We start from the raw sequence: 20,154 nt of genomic DNA, 5'->3' as shown, positions 1-20,154 counted from the left end.
ACAAATGCTACAGTGCCCTTATTTCCTCGTGGACACCTGTAGAGAAAACACACAAGTCAACCAACATTAAGAATTCAAGGCTCTGTCTTCAAACAAGATGTTTAAAGATCCTCCGTGCACTTACTTTGCATCTTACTACGCTGCTGTGTTGTACTGACTATTGCTGCCTGTGTCTCCATTATATGGGGGCTTACTTTCATGTCTGGTTCAATTCTTGGACTTTAATTCATTATTGATACATTAAATTTTGTTTTACTGGTTGTTATATTGGTTGCCCTTGTATTATATTGTTAGGTTCAGCCATAGAGAAAATGGCTGTTTTGAAGAGTAGACCATGGCACTTTATCTCACCGAGGTCCCTCATCCCTTCAAACTCCACCCTTCCCAGGCTCCACCCACAAATTTCCAGAATCTCCCAACTTGGAGTTGGCAACATTATGCACCGCTTTTGTTTCTCCTTTCCCAAACTTACCTGGTAGCCCCAGAGAGTTGGCCCTAGAAGTGGTTGTAAATTTCTCCTAGATTTGTGGGGTACCACATTTCCCATGGTTCCTGTCATGCGCAGCTAGGGTTGCCAGTCTCCAGGTGGTGGTTGGAGATCTCCCAGAATTACAACTGATCTCCAGGCTACATAAATCAGTTCCCCTGGAGAAAATGGCTGCTTTTGAGGACAGACTCTGTGGCATTATACCTTGCGGAGGTCCTGCCCCTCCCCAAACCCTGCTCTCTCCAGGCTTCACCCCTGGAATTTCCCAACCTGGATCTGGCCACCTTACGTGCAGCAGGATTGAGGGCCTAATGAAGCTCCTGCTATGAGCCCTCACTGCCACCTTTTCTTGTAGCATTACTTCTGTTTTGTCTAGTTTCCAGTTCATACTGTGAAGCCTAAGAACATTGTTGTGAGGTGTTTGGAGGCCGTGGTTGAAATGTGTTTGAATTCAGTGTTCACCCCCCGTTCATCTTGAACAGTTAGTTTCCCTGCTTCAGAGAATGTGAGAAAGGCAAGGCTGTCGTCCTTTTTTGCTTGGTGTACCTGACAGATGATCTGGCCAGTCATTCAGAAGGGAGGAAATGGCAGGCTTTCACAGTTGAATTTGGCAGTGGACTCTTTAAGGAAGGATATGTGGGCAGAGAAAGAGGTGTTTAGGGGATGGGCTGTGGAAACTGTTCCAAGCCTTTATTGCTAAATAAATATGCCCTTCTCAGCAAATGTCCCTGATGTGTTTATCCTTCCAGACTGAATGGCACTATATTAGCACTTGATGCTTGAAATGGTGTTACTTTGAAGCTAGTATCAAACACCAGTATTCGCCTCTTGAAGCTCTAATGGATGGTGTTGATCCTTATAGTGATTTTTTTGAGTCAATCTAGGTTGTCTTGGGCACTCTTAAAATTTGGCAGTCATATAAGCAGGTGTTGTTTTAACAGCACCAATGCCAACTCTTACGTGGTTAAGTGTCCATTCTGACCTAAATGGAGTAGGTCAAGATCAGTCTCTGAGAAGATAAGCAAATTGGAGGCCACACAGCCAAATACCTTGTCTTGAGGTCGTCCAAGTGACAGTGATGTGGGGAGGGCGGAATATAAATATAATAAATTAAATTAAATTAAGTGGCAGATTCAAGAAAAAAAACTGCCTCTGTTCTGTGTGAACAAAATCTGTGGTATGGAAATCCTTGCAGAAAAAGTCTATGCACAGGTGTGAAATTACTTCATTAATAGAATGTGTGCAATTTTTTTACAGGATTGCTCTGTTTGCACATTCTGAATAGGTAACAGAGGATTTTGCAGAGTAATGAGGAAGACTAAGACTGGTAAAATGTGATTTGCCTCAAGGACTTGATAGCTATGTGATATTCAGAAGTTTTTGAACGTTTGAGGGATGCTCTTATGAAAAGCGATGAGGAGGGAGGGGATAACTTAAGATACCTGTCACTCATATTGGAATGGCACTGTATGAATCATGTAGGCCTGACACTGAGAGGACTCTCAGATAAATGTGGTTGTTGAAGATCCTCTATTTTTAATGGGTTGTTTCTTATTCTGGACATCATTGTCCCAAATTACATCCTTTTCTCTTTCGTAGAATCTGAAGTTTTGTTAAAGTCCTTCTATTTATTGTGCTCTGGAAACACCCACCAATGACTGAGATGTAACAATGTGCACATTGCACAATGTGCAATGTTCTGGGTTACTGATAGTACAATCCTGTGCGGAGTTAGTCCAGTATAAACCTGTTGGTTTCAGTGGGCTTAGACTGGAATAGCTGTGCACTGGATTGTACTGTAAAGCTCCTATTAAATCTTTTTTTTCTCTTCCTTTTGGGGGGATATATTTGACAGTGGTACTTGATCAGATTACTTGTAGACAGAGCAGCAATTCTTTCCAAGTACTCTGATCTTATCGGGTAAAAGCCGAGCCAATTTCAACAATTTTTATTGCATGGTTCATTTGACTTGTGTTTTTTGACAAAGGGCTTGTGTTATATGCTTCATGGAGAGAGGGTGACGGAAAGAAGCTATAACTGCAAATCTTGTACATAAAGGGGCATTCTTAAAACAGTTGAATACACTTCCAGTATTCTTGATATTGACTGATATGTTTGCATTTGGGTCCATCATAAGCAAGCGTAGAATTCAGTTGAGATTTAAAATGATTACAGACCATTCTGGCCTAGTTCTCACTGAGGTAACTTTGTGGCTGGGCTATAGCACTTTAGACTATAGGTAGAGGCCTTCATGATTGAACGCTTCTCTATTAAAACGATATCACTATACATAGGAAAATAAATCTCAGGCAGGTTAGACTAGAACTTACTTCCTGACATGTTAGAGCAGAACCACAAGTGACAAAAGGCACAGATTGGACACTTGTCAGCCTCCCTCAAGTTTTGATGGGAAATGTAGGCATCCTGGTCTTGCAGCTTGGCTCTCTGACTGCAGTCCAACGGACTTTTCAACTGTCACTTGTCCAACATTCCGCCAAGCTGCCTACATTTCCCATCAAAACTTGAGGGAAGCTGACAAGTGTCCAACCTGTGCCTTTTGTCACTTGTGGTTCTGCTCTTCGTAGTTGTATGGAGCTGTAGGTTTCTACCTGTAGTCTGCAGCCGTACAGCTAAGATTGCCAGCCTCCAGGTGGGGCCTGGAGGTCTCCCAGAATTACAACTGTTCTCCAGATGCCCACGAACCGCCCCCCTGGAGAAAATGGCTGCTTTGGAAGGCTGGCTGTGGGCCAAACTAGAGGTTCAGGTTTTTAAAAATTTGGGTCCAGGTTCTCTGGATCCAACTCAGGTTCTCCACAGTCACACATCAGCTTTCGGGAACGGCTTTTAAAAAATAAAGGAGAGATCATTTGGGCTCAGAACACTGGTGTGAGGGAAGAAGGGCCCCTGTCTTTCCCTCCTTGCTGTTTTCCTGTGCGGAAAGGCTTGGTGGGAAGGAGTTATTTCCCCATTTTTGCCGCCCTACTTGGAGTATTCTGCGCACGTGGTGATAAAAACAGGGAAACAACTCACCCCAGAGCTGTTTCAGCATGGAAAACAACTTGGGGGCAAGGCCAATTCTCTGGACCAGCTGTCTCTGTCTGTATCAGACAGCTTTGTACGTTCAGCTTTATCTCACTGAACAAGTGTAGGTCTGTCTTTAAAGTAAAGCTCAACTTATTTCAAAGGATCAGAAACAAACCCTCCTCTACAGTGAAATCTAAACAAATTATCTTTTGTTTTTGCTTTGGAATTTCATGCCTTGGGTAAACGGCTTTTAAAAAGATGCTGTACTGCTTATACTTTAACCTCACTCTCCTCTCCCCCCCCTTTTCTCATGACATGAATTGCAGTAGGTGAATAAGAGTGTGCTAGGTTAGTCTTCTCATTTCTCCTTGACCACGAGAGTTTTAATTGTCTTTGGTAACACATTTATCACCAAGGATGCTAACCTAATGAAGAAACAGTCATGAAGCTCAATCAAATAAGGCGCTGCCACCCTTTGGCTGTGTCAAGAGACCAGTTTGGCTAGAATGAAATGCAAGGAGATGCATGCGGGTGAGTCAGTGAAGGCTTATGTACATGTGCAATAAAAGGGAGGGTCACAATGACACTTAGGAACAGCAAGTATCTGTGGATGGAAATGAGTGCAGCAAGGGAAGAGAGCCATAGAAAACACTGGAGAAATACTCACCGGAAATATAAAATGCAGTCAACCTTCTCTTAAGCAGTAGAAGTAATTTTTAAAATGTGTCTGGAAATGTTCCGCTTTTGAGACAGAGATGACTTTGGACTTATGTTAGAAAGAATCCACACATCATTTGATATTGCATCCACACATAGTTGGATATTGAGTGTTTGTTGCTCAATAGTTGTCCTTCGCGCCTGGTTTGTCGTGTCCACACACGAACATCCCGTTGTGAACTATCGCCATAGCACAATGATAGTGTGATATGCAGTGTGTGGACGCAACTCTTGCAGTGAAATTCTAAGCAGAGTTACTCCAGTCTAGCCCATTGAAATCAATGGTCTATTTCACTCTGAGGGCCTTGCTTGCTGTCCAAGCTACTCTCTTACCAAAACCAAGCCATATGTTTGGATGTATGATTTTGTGTGTGTGTGTGTGTGTGTGTGTGTGGAAAAACAGCTCGAATCCCTTGTTGTTGCTTTTACTGGAATTGGTGATGATGACTCTCCTGGTTGTACTATTCTTTCGTTCACAGTCTCTATTTAAAAATGTTCCTTTACATGGATTTTTTAAAATGTAGCTGTATTTACGAATGCCATAATGCTAGAGAGAGGAATGGGCATTGTATACACTCAAGCTGTTGACTGGTAAAAGACAAAACATCGATTAACTAAGGAAATTCTTTAAATTTATCAAATTAGTTAAAATTACAAGAACCTCAGGATAGGGGATGTAGTAGAAGAAATGACATTTTTAACAGTTAAAATACTAGTCATTGTGAGGAGAAAAGGCCATTTTAATGGTTCCTCCTTAAGTCCCTTTCAGGAAATTGCCAAAAGCGTAGTCTGAAAGACTGAGCAAAGAATTTGATTAACTTTCAGTAACACTAATTAAAACTGGTTCTCACCAAGTAACCAAAACTTTAAATGAGCAGTCTATGGGATAGTTTGAAGCCCTTACAGAAACTAGAATATTAAACCTGTCATCCAATTTAGATAAAGCACAAAGATTATTTACTCGGAGCCTGTGTTGCATAAAAGAGTTTTTAATATATTAAAATTTATGTGGAAGCTTTAAGAGATTTCAGTTGCCATAAACGCTTCTGAGCGTTGTGTCTACTTACGAAGGCCTCTTCAATCTTCCTTCTAATTTCTTACTGGAAATTCAGTCTGCCATCTTTGTTGTTGCTGCTACTCATTCCAGTAACGTGGATTGCATCACCCCAGTGAATTGTCACCTGATCCTGCATCTTTCATAACTTGGCAGATGTGCCATAGTATTATGTAGTACAGATTCTACAAATATGGCATTTCTCAATCTTACATGATGACATAGTGTTCCTATTCAACTAGACTGGTGTTCAGACAACTTTTCCCCGATTTGTTAAAATTCCTGGAATAATCATCCATGTCACAGGCCGTTTTTACACTGCTTACTGGCTACGGAACATCGTGCCAAGCTCCCGGAACGACAGCGTTTTTCTGTCGCAATTTCATGCCAGAATGGAAGTTCTCGTGCGAAATTGCGCCGGGAAGACGCTGTTGTTCTGGGAGTGTGGCGCAATGTTCCATGGCCAGTAAGCAGTGTGAAAATGGCCATAGTTGTGTGGGGAAACACCTGACCGCACCTACTTACATATATTCAAGTTTATGGCTTCCTAATTGGGCTGATTTACTGACTTGGCTATGTGCTCAGTGCAGGGTTCTTATGTGCTACAGAGAAAAATCCTATGCCAACTCAAATTAACACCGCATTGTACTTGACTAACCTTTGTTAGCTAGCTATTACAGAGCCCTGTGTGATGGGACTCCAAGAAGATAGAAGAGCTAGCCTTTTAAATGAAGGGTTTCATCTTTCTTAGCTTTTTAAATGGTCTGCTTCTAGCCAGAGGGCCATCTTCTTTCTTCTAGCTTTTGGCTTTGTGGCTTCTTGAGCCAGTTTGGTGTAGTGGTTAAGAGCTACGGGACTTTAATCAGGAGAACTGGGTCTGATTCCCCACTCCTCCGCTTGAAGCCAGCTGGGTGACTTTAGGTCAGTCACAGCTCTCTGGAGCTTTCAGCCCCACCCACCTCACAGAGTGATTATTGTTGTGGGGATAATAATGATATACTTTGTAAACCGCTCTGAGTGGGTGCTAAGTTGTCCTGAAGGGCGGTATATAAATCAAACGTTGTTGTTGTTGTTATTGACTGACGTTTTTATGTCTGTCTGTTATATGGGGCAGTATATTGGAATAAAACTATTTTTTTCCACTGCACCACTAGTTTTTTTGTTTCTTTCTCCATACTTGGTGTGGCTGTGTTCTCTGGCAGTCTTAAATAGCTACGTCCCATTCCCTTTGGTCCTGATTTATCAACAATCTACACAAGCAGCACAATTTATTTATAGAATGGACTGCACCACTTCAGCTTATATTTATTTTACATTGATATCCCACCTTTTCATTATGGTGCAATGGTTAAGAGTGGCAAGACTCTAATCTGGAGAACTGGGTTTGATTCCCCACTCCTCCGCTTGAAGCCAGCTGGGTGACCTTGGGTCAGTCACAGCTCTCCCAGAGCTCTCTCAGCCCCCCCCCCTCACAGGGTGATTGTCATGAGGATAATAATAACACACTTTGTAAACTGCTCTGAGTGGGCGTTAAGTTGTCCTGAAGGGCGGTATATAAATCGAATGTTATTATGATTATTTTCTTGTGAAACTTAAGGCTATGAATATGAAGGGTTCCCAGGAAACTGAGTCAAGCACCAACTAGATATAGACTTGATTAGCTTCAGTAAGGTTGCTTTACTAGTCTTGTAATATTTACAGCTTTGACCATGCCCTGAGACTAATGGTGGCTGTACAATATTAAAAACTCTTATGTCCCACAAAACTAATTATTTATTTATTATTTATTTTATTTTTAACCCACCCTCCCCGCAAGCGGGCTCAGGGTGAGGTACAACATTGATTAAAATACAACTTAAAATCAATCATAAAATAGATAAAATACTGTGCCCCTTTGGGGGCAACCAGCGGTAGTGGACTCTCCATACCCCTTGTAGAGGGAGACTGGTGGAAGGCTCGGCAATGATGGGCTAAAATTAGCCTCCACCATATGCCTGGTGGAACATCTCTGTCTTACAGTCCCGCCTAAATGATACAACATCCTGGCGGGCTCGAGTGTCCTCAGACAGAGCGTTCTACCAGGTTGGGGCCAGGACCAAAAAGGCCCTGGCAGAGGCCAGCCAAGCCTTCCCTAGGGCCAGGGACCATCAGTAGATGTTTTCCGGTTGAACAAAGTGCTCTCTGGGGCACATACAGGGAGAGACAGTCCCTTAGGTATGCTGGTCCCAGTCCATTTAGGGCTTTATAGGTCAAAACCAACACCTTGAACCGGATCCGGAATTCTACTGGGAGCCAGTGAAGCTGCTGCAAGATAGGTGTAATATGTGTTCTACACGAAGCTGCAGTTAGGACACGCGCAGCAGCATTCTGGACCCGTTGAAGTCTCCGATCAAGCCCAAGGGCAGCCCTGTGTCGAGCGAGTTACAGTAATCTAACCTGAAGTTGACCGTTGCATGGATCACTGTCGTTAGATCCTGGGCTAAGAGGTAGGGTGCCAGTTGCTGGGCCTGCCGAAGGTGGAAAAAGGCCGCTGAGCCACAGCCGCGATCTGGCCCTCCGTAGACAAGGAGGAATCCAGAATCATGCCCAAACTCCTAACCGATGGTACGGGCACAAGTGGTGCCCCCCCCCAAGGTCAGGAGAAGGATCCCTGCCTCCGACAGTCCACGGCCCAAGTACAGGACCTCCGTCTTCGTGGGATTCAACTTCAGCCTGCTTTGTTCTATCCACCCAGACATGGCCTCCAGAGCTCTCAACAGGGTGTCAGGGGCAGTCAGGTTGGCCACCCATCAACAGATACAACTGGGTGTCATCTGCATATTGATGACAACCCAGTCCGAAACTCCGCACCAACTGGGCAATGGGGTGCATATAAAGATTGAACAACAGGGGAGAGAGTATCGCCCCCTGTGGGACGCCGCACTCCAAAGGTTTGCGTGCGGACAGTCTCTCCCCCAGCGCCACTCTCTGTCCCCGACTGTGGAGAAAAGAGACAAGCCACTGCAAGGCCGTCCCACAAATCCCCACATCGGCAAGGCGGTGGGGCAACAACTCATGGTCAACCGTGTTGAACGCAGCTGAAAGGTCTAACAATTATTGGTCTAATACAACCAATAAAGGGTTAGCTAGAATTTTTTCATGATGTAGTAGATTTCTACATGTATGGAATTCTTACATTGTGGGGAATATTTACAATGATACCCTTAGTTTCAACCTGAAGTGGGGCCATCTATTTTACCAACTCATTCTGTTGCAGATGTAGATCCAGCTATAGATCTTGCCAGTCACAAAATCATTTATTTCAGAAATGTTCATGTGTTGTGTATATTTGTGTTATTCTCCTGGAGCTTAAACTGAAACTTGGCAATCACATAATACAGCCTTTAAACCAGGGTTGAAACCAGCTAACTATGATGCAGATATAGATAACCATAATGTGTGAGTATTTATGCAAATATTTTGATTGTCCTGATGTTTGATGTCTAAATTTTAAATTCAGAGACTTAAAACTGAAAAGATTTTGATATATTTCAGACTTGCTGCATCAAAGTGAGAGTGCTCATAAGCTGCATTCAGATGTTATGATAAGCTCTGGTTTGTTCCACGTGCCCTGTTTAGCCTTCCAGACATATAGAACAAAACAGTTTGTTTATAAATTCTAGTTGTTTTGCTCTGCTTGCCCCCTTTCCCACCCCCAAACATAATCTCAGAATGCTATTCCAAGCGTCCAGGCAAAACTTTAAGATATATGCTGTCTGGGTGCTATCTGTCAATTGAAATAATTGGACAGGGAATGGGGGGGGGCTAGGCCAAGCCAAGCTGTTTCATCTTTTCTCTTAACTAAAGATCTTTTATCTTTCTTCCCTCTCCTTTTCTGTCTAGTGGCTTCACTGCATTCCCTAAGCCTCTTTCTTCAAGCAAAGTATATCACTACAGTTCTTTCTCCCAATCTTCTCTTGCCATTTCACTGCATTTCCTAGCCTGGGTATAAAATAAAAAACTGGAAAGAAATGTGCATGACTTATTCACCGAGATATTAAGAACAGGTTGAAAAGGGAGCTCTCTTTATGGGAGAAAGGCATATCGGGTGGATTGTGAAACAGTTGACTTATGTAGAGTGGGAGAAATTTCTGTTGTGTATATTAGGTAAATGAATAAAAGTTAGTGGTTACGCAAAATCTTTTGTCCCTCTATCTTTAACATTTTCCCAGCTTGGTGAGTCACTATTAGCAGAGAAAAAGGAGACGGCAGAAGAAACAAGGACACTGCTGAGAAAGCATCATAGCTTAATGTGTCTGGACTGGAAAGCTTTTCTGTCGCTCTCGATTTGTGTCTCCAGGAAGCTGAGAGGAGTACTGCTACTCAATAAATTGGGATTTCTGTTTTCAGGCATTACTGCAAACCACAGTTATCAAGCAAAACCTCCAGACAAAACAGTTTGGTAGCCTGCATGAATATATCACACTAGCTGGAGTTTACTCTGATTTTTAAACTGTTTTAATCATGATGTCTGAATTGTAACTAACAGGCTCCTTTGGTATGGGATAAGTTATCTTGAGGACTTTCATTTTTAGGCAGAAGGTTAATTTGATCCTCTCGTTTTAAAGGCCTGAAAATTTATATCTGGGTTTATATTAACATGAGTATCATAGTTATATAAAAAGTTGGCACAAATAATGAAGTACAACATTAAAATAAATAAATGATTGTGAAAATTCAGTACATTCAAATTTGGGGTAATGCCATATGATTGCTGTATGTGCACCTGTGTTTCCACGAAGTGAGGGCATCATGCATTCCTGGGCTTATGTGTGGGGACTAGAGATGGGCATGAACTGGGAAGATTCTGAACCGTGCGGTTCATGGTTTGTCGCGTTTCACAAAGCACGAACTTTCATGAACTTGCCCCGGTTCACAAACCTGTTCATTCAGTTTGTAAAAATGTTACTTCCGGATCAGCAGAAGGTCTGCAGAGAATCCATCCCCCCCACCCCCGTTGCCTAGGAAACTGATTGATCAGTGCCAGGCTATTTGCAGTGACGAACCGAAATATGAACCAAATGAACTGGGCTAAAATTCGTCCACAGTTTGAGAGAAATGAGCTCCCACGAACCACCGGTTTGCGAACCACGAACTGCCCAGTTCGTGATGAACTTTGGTTCGTATTTCAGTTTGTGCCTGCCTCTAGTGGGAACCATGGCCCAATCAGGATTTCCTGTCTGGTGTATATTGAGTGTCTATTTTTCTACACTTGATTACATGCAGCAGTTATTCCCACCCTCTCCCAAAAAGATGGACCTATTGTCAGTTGCTAGAGTCTTAACTTGGTTTAACCTACCAGCTGATAAGGAATTCTTGACTTGGGTTTTTTAATTCTAAATTGCTTTTTGCTTCCTGATGTTCTAAGATGAAAACTGCTGTGTGAAAGTCACTAGTCTATCTTCTTCTGCTGTTCCTTGAGGGCGTAACATGAACCTTTCTGCATTAATTAATTTGGATTATACAAAAGTTATGAAGAGAAAAAAATTCTATTAGACTTTCAGTAGGCAAAATGATAACACTTACAAGAGAAGAATTGGCTTGCAGTAGGAAGGCAAATCATGAAACTAGTTTGCCCTCTTTCTCCTACCTGACACCATTCCTTTCTGAACTTGAGCTAGTTTAATTCCTCTTGGTAGTGACGGTGAGCTAACTTCCCTCAGCTTCATTCGGAATCCGGTGAACGGTACTAAGCATCATTGGAGAACACTTTTTAAAAGATGAAAACAATCTCCACCAGCAGTTGGTTTGGTACTGTTCCCTCTTCCCTCCTCTTGCCTCTCTGTTTCTCACAGCAGATCTTTGCGACTCTTCTATTATGGGTGGGCGGATTCACAGGGCCATTTTGGATTTTTTAAAAAAACTATCAGACATGGGAAGAGCTACAATAAAGAGAGGGAAGTTTCTTCTACCTCATTCTTCCTCTGCCAAAATATTTCTCTCTCTCTTTCCCTGTGTGTGAGGGGAGGAGAGGGGTTGTCAGCTCTGTGTTGGGAAATTTCTGGAGATTTGGGGGGTAGAGCCTCGAGAGGGTAGGGTTTGGGGAGAGGAAGGACCTTTGCAAGGTGTAATGCCATGGAATCCACCCTCTAAAGCAGCCATTTTCTCCAGGGGGACAGATCTCTGTTGTCTGGAGATCTGCTGTAATTCAGGAAGTTCTCCAGCCACCATCTAGAGGCTGGCAACCCCAGTGAGTGTGGACAAAGCATTGTGGGGATAAAGTACTATATTGTGTTCAGTGTGGAATTACAGCTATATTTTTGCTTCAGGTTGACTAAGGAAGAGTAATCTTTCTTCAGTGCCCCCCCTCGTCATGAAGATAGCCTTGCTGTTGAGCAATTCTACAACTAAAAAAATTGAAATCCAGGTTTTGAACTTTTCTTATGATTTTAGCCAATAGAATTGTATCTCCTATAGCAGATGCCTCCTACTATTTGAGCTGTCTTTCTGCTTAAAAGTCCAGTATCGAATTGGGCCGCTATGGACATTTTGAACTTCAGAGTAATGTCTCGGTGAATATTCATCCTTGAAAACCTGAATCTTGGCAGTTGTATAGGACAGGCTTGCTTTCAATATAGTTATTTGTATAGTGTCGTAATTGCTTAGCTGTAGATGATCATGGAACCACAAAAAGAATAAGATCTGCCCTATAGTGCTTTATGTCAAAATTGCATACACAGGTATTGTTGTAAGAATGATGTGCATAAGATGTACTCTAAAGCCTTGCATATTAGAGGCTTTTGGGAGGGGGGCACTGAGTTTTTCTTTGCTCATAATGTAGAAAAAGGAAGCTGCTTTGAGCATATCAGAGCAACCACACAAGAATTTTCTGGAGGGGCAGGGCTCTCAAAAGGGCTGTGTGTGATTTTAGTAAAAGTTCCGTGTCAAATATTCTAGCATTAGAGAGTACGTGTAAGCTGTCACCACCTTTTGAAATTTGCATTTTAAAAGGTAAGCAGAAAATACTTCTCAAAAATAAACAAGCAAAGAATTTAAGAATGCGGAAGTGTATTCTAAAAGTAGAATGGACGTCGGAAGAGGAATCTTGCTCTACAGGCTAAAGATGATCAGCGACTTTTCTGGTTTCATTTTTCTCTCTTCTGACAGTTTTGGGGTGGGGTTGTACCAGATTCTGTTGTTCATCCTTGTCCTTTTCAGACATGGATTGAAATTTACGTCTTGAAAATCAAAATTACATTTCTGGTAGGGAATGATCCAAGCCAAATGGGATTTGAAAGTCTCTTTGGAAAAGGTGTCCAAGCATTGGATTAAAAAAATTGTCTTGGCTTGGGTGCTGTTTGTATGTTGTCTTCCTGGTAGAATAAATAATACTAACAGTTTCCAGTACACCTAGGCTGATGTCAGTGTACGCTGCTGGACATGTTTGGCATAGAAAAATACATAATTAGGTGCATGATCAATATAGCCTGATCCAAAGACCTTTTTAATGTCCCTTTCAGCGGTTGGCCTTGAAGACCCAGGGGCCTGTCTACTTCCTTGTTGTATGTTGGTGGTTTTAGCTTGCTTTATTATTGATATTTAGAAGTTTGTCTCATTACGAAGACCATAGTCTTTTGCTGAGCACACTAGGCCCCTTTACACTGATAGGGAAAAAGCAGAATAGGAGGGGAGAAGAAAAGATGGAGAAAGAAGTAGAGCCAGAGTTGTAGAACAGAACAATAATAAAACTTGGTGTTAAGAATCCTACCTTGTGTTGTCTCCTTGCCTGCAACAATCTACCCATCATTTTAGCTGTTTTTATGAATTGCTTCTAGCCTAAGGACTGTTTTATGGATATTATTTTAGACTGCTGAATGTTGTTTTATGCTGGTTTTTATGCCCTGGTTTGTCTTTATGGCTAGTTTTAATATTGATAGTTTTATTAATGCAGATTAAAATATTGTTGTTTTTATGATGCCTTGTATTGTTTTTCCTTTGTGAGTGCCCTTCAGGAGAAGTGCCGTGTAAATGTTCTAAGTAATAGTTCTACATCCAGTCTCCAACGAGAACTAGCCAGATATGACTAGATATTTCTGTGATATCCACAAATGGGGCATAAAAGCAAGTATCTGCCCTCGTCTGCTCCTGAATCTTTTGTTCAGAGGTACAGTGCTCCTGAATTTGGAGTGTCTATTTAGTCATCTTGGCTAATAACCATTGGTAGGTCTGTCTTCTCATGAAGATTTCTCATCTCGGTTTTAAATTCATCGCTGTATCTCGGGGCAGCAAATTCCATAACTGACTTTGATGTTGCATGAAGAACTTTTCCTCCCTCTCTGACCTGAATTGACTGTCAGTCTATGTCGCTGGCTAACTCACAGTGCCATCTTAAGTAGGATTACACCCTTCTAAGTGCATATTTTAAAATAAAATAAAAACAGGGCACCCTAAGTGCTGGCTACAAAGCTTCCTTAGCCATTGCTGACGCAAATATTACTTCACTACTTATTATAGTAGATGGTGGGAAGTTGCACAGAGGTACCTAAGGGATTATGACTCCCTAATATGCTGTGCAGGCAGAAGGCCAAGGGTGCAGTCCCAGGTGTCTCCAATTAAGCAATTTTGGGTCGCAAGTGTTGGGAAAGAATAGTGACGATTCTTAGATGGAAGTATGTCATTATGCATGTGTTAAAAGCCTGCCTTGCATTTTTGCAGCCCTTCCCATTGCAAAGAGAACTACTTTCTTTAAATTTGTTGTTTGTCTTTTGTCAATATTCTTCCATTCCCGTTTTATGTTTCAAAAAAGCTTTCTTAGCACCCTGGAAAGGGAGCGCCACGTTTAGAAGTGTAATAGCAGTTGTGTTCCACTAGGGGTCTCTCAGCCACTGCTGATAATCTTGCTTTAACACAGTTTTGAAGAAAAGCAGTGTTTAGTTTAGTGAAATGCAAAGTATATTAAATGTTTTGGGTTTTTTCCGCTGAAATATGAATATTGCTACTTTTCTCCTCTTGGTTGGACAAATACCTAGACCTAAAACGTGTATTAGCAGAGAGGTGTGTGTCGGGTTGTCAGTAGGCATGTGTGGAAATGGGCAACTGGAGTCTTTCATGGCATGGAGGTAAATGACAGCACCTGGAAAATAACATCCCATTAAGCCTCCATTAAAGGGACAGGATTTTTTCTCCAGGCTAACGTTAGGTGTGTATAGGGTTTCCAGCTCCAAGTTGGGAAATTCCTGGAGATCTGGGGGGTGAAACCTGGAGAAAGTGGGGTTTGGGGAGGGAAAAGACCTTGGCATGGCATAATTCCATAGAGTCAACCTGCCAAAGTAGCCATTTTCTCCAGGTGAATTTATCTCTGTGGCCTGGAGACCAGTTGTAATTCCAGAAGATCTCCAGGCACTACCGGGAGGCTGGCAACCCTAGGTGTGTATCTGCTCTCTGTATATATCGAGAGTCAAAGCAGCGGCTTCCAAATGGTGGTTCTAATACTGTTGAGGTTAAAAGAGTGCTGCTTTGGTTGAATTTTTGAAAGACTTATACTGATACGTCATATGAGCTTTCTTTTCTCTTCCCCGTTATATCTCACCAGAGGTTCTCAAAAGTAAATATCTTTTTTAAAAAGTAGAAAGCATAGGAAACCTACATCAATTTATTCTGAGCAAAGATGTGAATGTTTTTTACAAACAGGTCATGATCCAGCTGCAATAGCCAGAGATCCCGGAACGGGGGTAAACTTCCATGTCTAAAAGAGTTCATTCATTTTGAGTTCCAGATAAACATTGTGAGAGATAAAGGTGAACTGGCTATGTGAGAGATAAGGGAGAACGGGAAAGCCCTGCTTCTGCATGGGGCTTTCCTTTTCAGTACTGGGACGATAGTTCGTATGCTGTATTATATGAAATCCTCCTGGGCGTTTAAAGGGCCATGAGAACAGACCCTTGGTTTTCAGTTTACTGTCTCTGTGTGGTGGAATTCATCCAACTGTAAAATATCTCATTGGGTTTGTGAACAAATGCAATAATGATATATTTCTTCCCTTAAAAGAACAATTTTTAAAAAAAATATTCAGTTCAACTTCTGATAGGGACTTTGGTTTGTTTTCAGGTCTTTATTGCTGTCAACTGCCTCAGTACGGACTTCTCTTCGCAGAAGGGTGTCAAAGGACTTCCCTTGAATCTTCAAATTGACACCTACAGCTACAACAACAGGAGCAACAAACCCGTCCACAGAGCTTACTGTCAGATTAAAGTCTTCTGCGACAAGGTAAGGCTGCATAACACTGGAAAGCTACAGTGTTAGGAAGACTCTTCCTCGTCTTTGGGGTTCCCGCAGTTAATTGATTTTGCCCAGTCTGTGATGACGTTACTTGCCCCGTGTGGATCTTCAGATTCATCTAGATGTACCAAGGTTTCTAGAGCTGTTGGGGAAAGAGAGCGCTTGAGAAAAGATGCTGTGCAAAAGGGCTGCAAAGGACTATCCCTTATTTTACATATGCATTGGCTATGTGAATATACCCTTTGTACACTGCTGTGCATTGATTTCAGTGGGTTTGATTATCAATAGCTTGGGAAATGAGTTCTCATTGCTGTGAGTTGAATCCCAATAATTTTCCCTTGAGAGAGGGAGCCTGCAGAGTGATGGTTTTTAGGGCTCAAAAAGGTAAAAGGGCACATCTATCGTGCTAACCTTCAGCTCTACCTGATTTGTTTCATTCTTGGGGTTTCCAGCCATCTGGTTGGAGAGGTCGTTTCGCTTCACTACTTCTGTCCCCATTAACAACAACAACAACAACAACAACAAATACTTCGTGCTAAATCCAATTAGCAAAACATTAGAGGACTCTCATCTGCATTAGCTCAATCTTGTCCATGAAGGCTGCTTTGTTTCAAGAGAGTCAGCATGAACCAGATCTCTAGATCTGCTTGCAAGATACAGGCTTACATCTCTTCTTCTGTTTGGGGCTCCTGTGACTAACATGTTGGTGTCCTCCTTCGTGGACAGTAGGTGTAGTGGTCAGACTAGAATCCGGGAGACCCGAGTTTGAATCCCCACTTTTTCATGGAAGTCTGCTGGGTGACCTCGGGCCAGTCCCTCTCTCTTTTCCAGCCTTGTGATGAGGATAAAGTGGGGGAAGGGAGAACGATGTTGTGAGCCAGTTTGGGTCCCCGTTAGGGAAAAAAGTAGGGCACAAATACATCTAAATAAAGTAAATGTCCACGTAATTTAATTGAAAACTATATGTGCTTGTTGGCTTCACGTGCAGCTATGGCGAAAAAATGTAGAAGGGCATGTTAAAAATAAAAACCTCAGTAACAAAAAAGAGAGGGGTCCCAACCCAAACAGACTACAACAAGGGCACAAGCCCTAGGAACCCAATAAATCTATCAAGTGAATACAAAAAATGTACAATCAGTCAAATATTTACAATGCATACATCTATAAATACAACAAGTACACACATCTGTCCCGTAGTTGCTGCAAAGAGTCCTGCTGTGAATTAGCATTGATTAGAAACGGAAAATATCCAAACGAAAATAGCCATCTGGAGAGTGTGATTGGGACTATTATGTGTGTAGAGGAGGCCAGGATGAAGGGAAACCGAAACGAGCAACTCTAAGCTGGCGGGCTCGTTGCCACCTACCTGGAGATCCAGAGGGATCCTATTAGGCTCTTCTGATATTGCTGTTTTGGACACTTATCTTTACATTGACCATCCTGATGTGAACACAAGAGGAAGAATCATTCCAAGGACTACTCCAGCATATTTAGATTATAGAATTGTCATTGACTCTTTGCAGCAACTACGGGACAGATGCGTGTACTTGTTGTATTTATAGATGTATGCATTGTAAATATTTGACCGAAAAATAAAAACCTACCTGGGATGGGTATGTGCATGCTTGCTAGCTTTGTCCCTGGAGAATGGAGAACGCTTTTCTCCTGCCATGTACTTTCTAGAGGCACAGTTCACATAAGCAAAGAGCAATGCAGGAATTAATGTGAGTGAGCACCTTGCTTGAGGGAGGAATTGGGAAAACGCAGATTGTAAGGATGACAAGAAGTCGCGTATCTATTTTGCTGAAGGTCCATGCTTGGGACGATAGTCACAGCCAGTGACAGTTATCCTAGACAGCAGATAGATCCATGCTGCGGATTGTCACAAATTAAGGGGGCGTTTAAAAGTGACGTGGCTCGCCAAACTTAAACATATTTTCCCCTAGACAAGCTTGTTTGTTCCATGTTTTAAATTTTTGGTTGTTGAAACCGGGAGCTTGATTGTGTATACAGCCACCTAAAAGTAATGGGTCGGATCCCGATGGATCCAGTGGGTTGGATCCAAAGGTGTTCTTCCTCACACAGAAGGAATCCTTTCAGCCATGAAGATAGTTTCAGGTGGGTAGCCCTGTTAGTCTGTAGCAGTAAAACAAAATTTGGGCCCAGTAGAACCTTAAGGACCTGGAAAGTTTTGTTGGTATTTAAGCTGCTACTGAACTAAAATTTTGTTCACCCAGCCATGGGAAAATGTCTTCGAAGCCCAGCCAGTGGATTTGATCCTTGCCGCCGTAGCGGTGGTAAGCAAGACATCAACTTTTTGCTTAGATCTAATCAAAGCAGGTGAAGTCATTGCTGATCTGTACCCTGCTGCATATGTTTCCGACATCTTGTCCAAAATGCCGCAAGCCTTGTTCTAATTGGAAGAGTTTTATTAAAGAGTCATTAATGTCAGTCATAGAGATCCACATTTTGTTGACCTCGGAAATGCTGCAGCAAGTTTCTTCAGCGATGGCTGTAGAAGTTGTAGGCAGTGATGCTTGGCAGTGGTTTCACTTCTCTGTCTTAGTTGACATGAACTACCAGCAGGCCTCTTTTCCAATGCATACGTTTCTGGTTGCCTTGGTGGAAGAAGCGGCAGCTTGATCGTCCTGGGAAGGACCAGGGTGACTGACCTCAGAAGGCAGGAGAAGAAAAAAAACACCTCTTTCCTTTGCTTATTTCACAGGGGGCAGAGAGGAAGATCAGAGATGAGGAACGAAAACAAAGCAAAAGAAAAGGCAAGTGCACTGACCCCAGCTCCCAGCTGAATGCCTGTAAGTAGCAAACATGAAGCGCCATCTAATTTAGAAGAAAGTAGGACTTAAACATCTGTAAATCTGTTGGTATAATAACAAAGAGGCTCCTATTTGAAACCATGCCTTTATTTAGCGGCCGCCCCCCCCCCCCACACACACACACGCGCTATGCTAAGGCAAACATATTCAGCTTTGGGGGAGAGGAGGATTTCTTTGATCTAATCACCTCCAGGAAAGCAAATGCCACCTTCCATCAAAGGACTGTTTTTCCTAAGGTGGTGGTGGTGGAGGAGGCTTTTAAGCTAGCAGTGTTTCAATTCATTTCTGGGAATGATGAGTTGGCGGAACTCTTGAATGTCCCTGGGGGCTTTGCAATATTACATTTGCATCCTGTTTGTGACCTCCAGGGTGCTTTCAAATTAAAAGTTCCATATGCAAAACATTCCATTGTGACCTAGAAATGGGACTCAAGGGCCAAGGCTGAGCAGATGGAAGCGGGTGTCCCACTGTCCCATGGAACCAAGTGAACGGGCTGCTGTCTTTTGCACTCTTAATATAATGGACTTTGATGAAGCGACTCGGATGAGTCCCAGGATTTCTGTACTAACTTTGTCAATTTTGGCTTTGCCCACACATTGCTGGATATTGCCCACTAGGGCAGTCAGTCGCTTCCGGGATTCTCATCCATGCAGGAACATCTGAATCCACATGTCCCGGTGTTGCGGTAAAAGTTTGCTAAACCTCCGGAAGTATAGCGTCTTTCTAGCGCGATTTCTGACTCATTGTGTGATGAGTCAGAAATCACTCTAGAAAGATGCTATACTTCCGGAAGTTTAGCGAACCTTTACTGCGACGCCGGGACACCCCAGGACGTATGGATTTGCCCCCAGTTGTGAATGATCACTGTAACGTTGTGTGATACTGCAATATCCAACAACGTACAGATGTACGAGGTCTTTGAAACAGGCTGCACTTCAGATTGCTGGTGTTAAAGAAAACGGGTGCATGTGAGATTTCCCTTGCTTACAGCCTCCTGTTTGCCATTCTCTTTGCCAGTTTCCGATGTCAAAGTACCCATGCTGCCCTCCCACAAGCGGACAGACATCACCGTCTTCAAGCCGTTTATGGATCTCGACACTCAGCCAGTTCTCTTCATACCTGATGTTCACTATTCCAATCTGCAACGTGGAGCTCATGTATGATACTTCCTTTGATCGTGTTTCGGGGAGGGAAACAAAGGGAAGAGGGCCCTCCCTTTTAGCCCAGAGTATCTAAGCTGAGAATATAGCCCTATCTAGGCCAGAAACATGCACATTTGCAGTTGTTTTGAGGCTCCTCGAAGGCAGAGACTTTCCCTTAATGATTGACACGGTTCTCGTGAGACTGGCTGCTTCCACACACGTTGGATAATCCACTTTCAATACTCTTTAGTGAACATTTGAAACTGATTTTCCATGTGTGGAACAAAAAATCCACTTCTAAAGGATTACGAAAGTGCATTGAAAGTGCATTATTCAACGCGTGTGGAAATGGCCGAAGTCTCCTTTTCCTAGCACTAAATCCACCATTTCAGATGTTATGAAGATGCTACCGGTCATGCTGACTCTGGAGGATAAGAGTTGTGTTTCTAATTCAGCAGCTTTCTGAGCAGACTCATGTTTGAATTTAAAATAAAAATTGATCACTAGGCCCTACCCAGTCAGTGTTGGGGTAATCATTATGGGAGAAAGCAGTGGAATGAATAGAGAAACTATAGAGGGAAGAAACCTAGAATGGCTTAATTTTTTTGTATACATTAAGGTGCGAGTTCCCTTCCCAAG

At 42.6% G+C, this 20,154-nt stretch overlaps 1 protein-coding gene across 3 annotated transcripts in view; it reads left to right on the top strand.

Moving 5' to 3' along the window:
* Nucleotides 1-20,154, top strand: part of GRHL1 (grainyhead like transcription factor 1) — a 62,923-nt gene that overhangs the window by 28,571 nt on the left and 14,198 nt on the right. For 2 of the 3 annotated variants that reach the window (XM_054988840.1, XM_054988832.1), the window contains exons 9-11: nt 15,369-15,527; nt 18,265-18,352; nt 19,391-19,530. In XM_054988840.1, the coding sequence (XP_054844815.1) occupies nt 15,369-15,527; nt 18,265-18,352; nt 19,391-19,530 (387 nt within the window). The remainder of the gene's footprint in view (nt 1-15,368; nt 15,528-18,264; nt 18,353-19,390; nt 19,531-20,154) is intronic. The other variant, XM_054988850.1, reaches the window with a different exon arrangement.

This window comes from Eublepharis macularius, chromosome 1, assembly GCF_028583425.1.
Source record: "Eublepharis macularius isolate TG4126 chromosome 1, MPM_Emac_v1.0, whole genome shotgun sequence".
Taxonomy (NCBI): domain Eukaryota; kingdom Metazoa; phylum Chordata; class Lepidosauria; order Squamata; family Eublepharidae; genus Eublepharis; species Eublepharis macularius.
The sequence above is the reverse complement of the archived record's forward strand: the minus strand, read 5'-3'. Positions and strand labels throughout refer to the sequence as shown.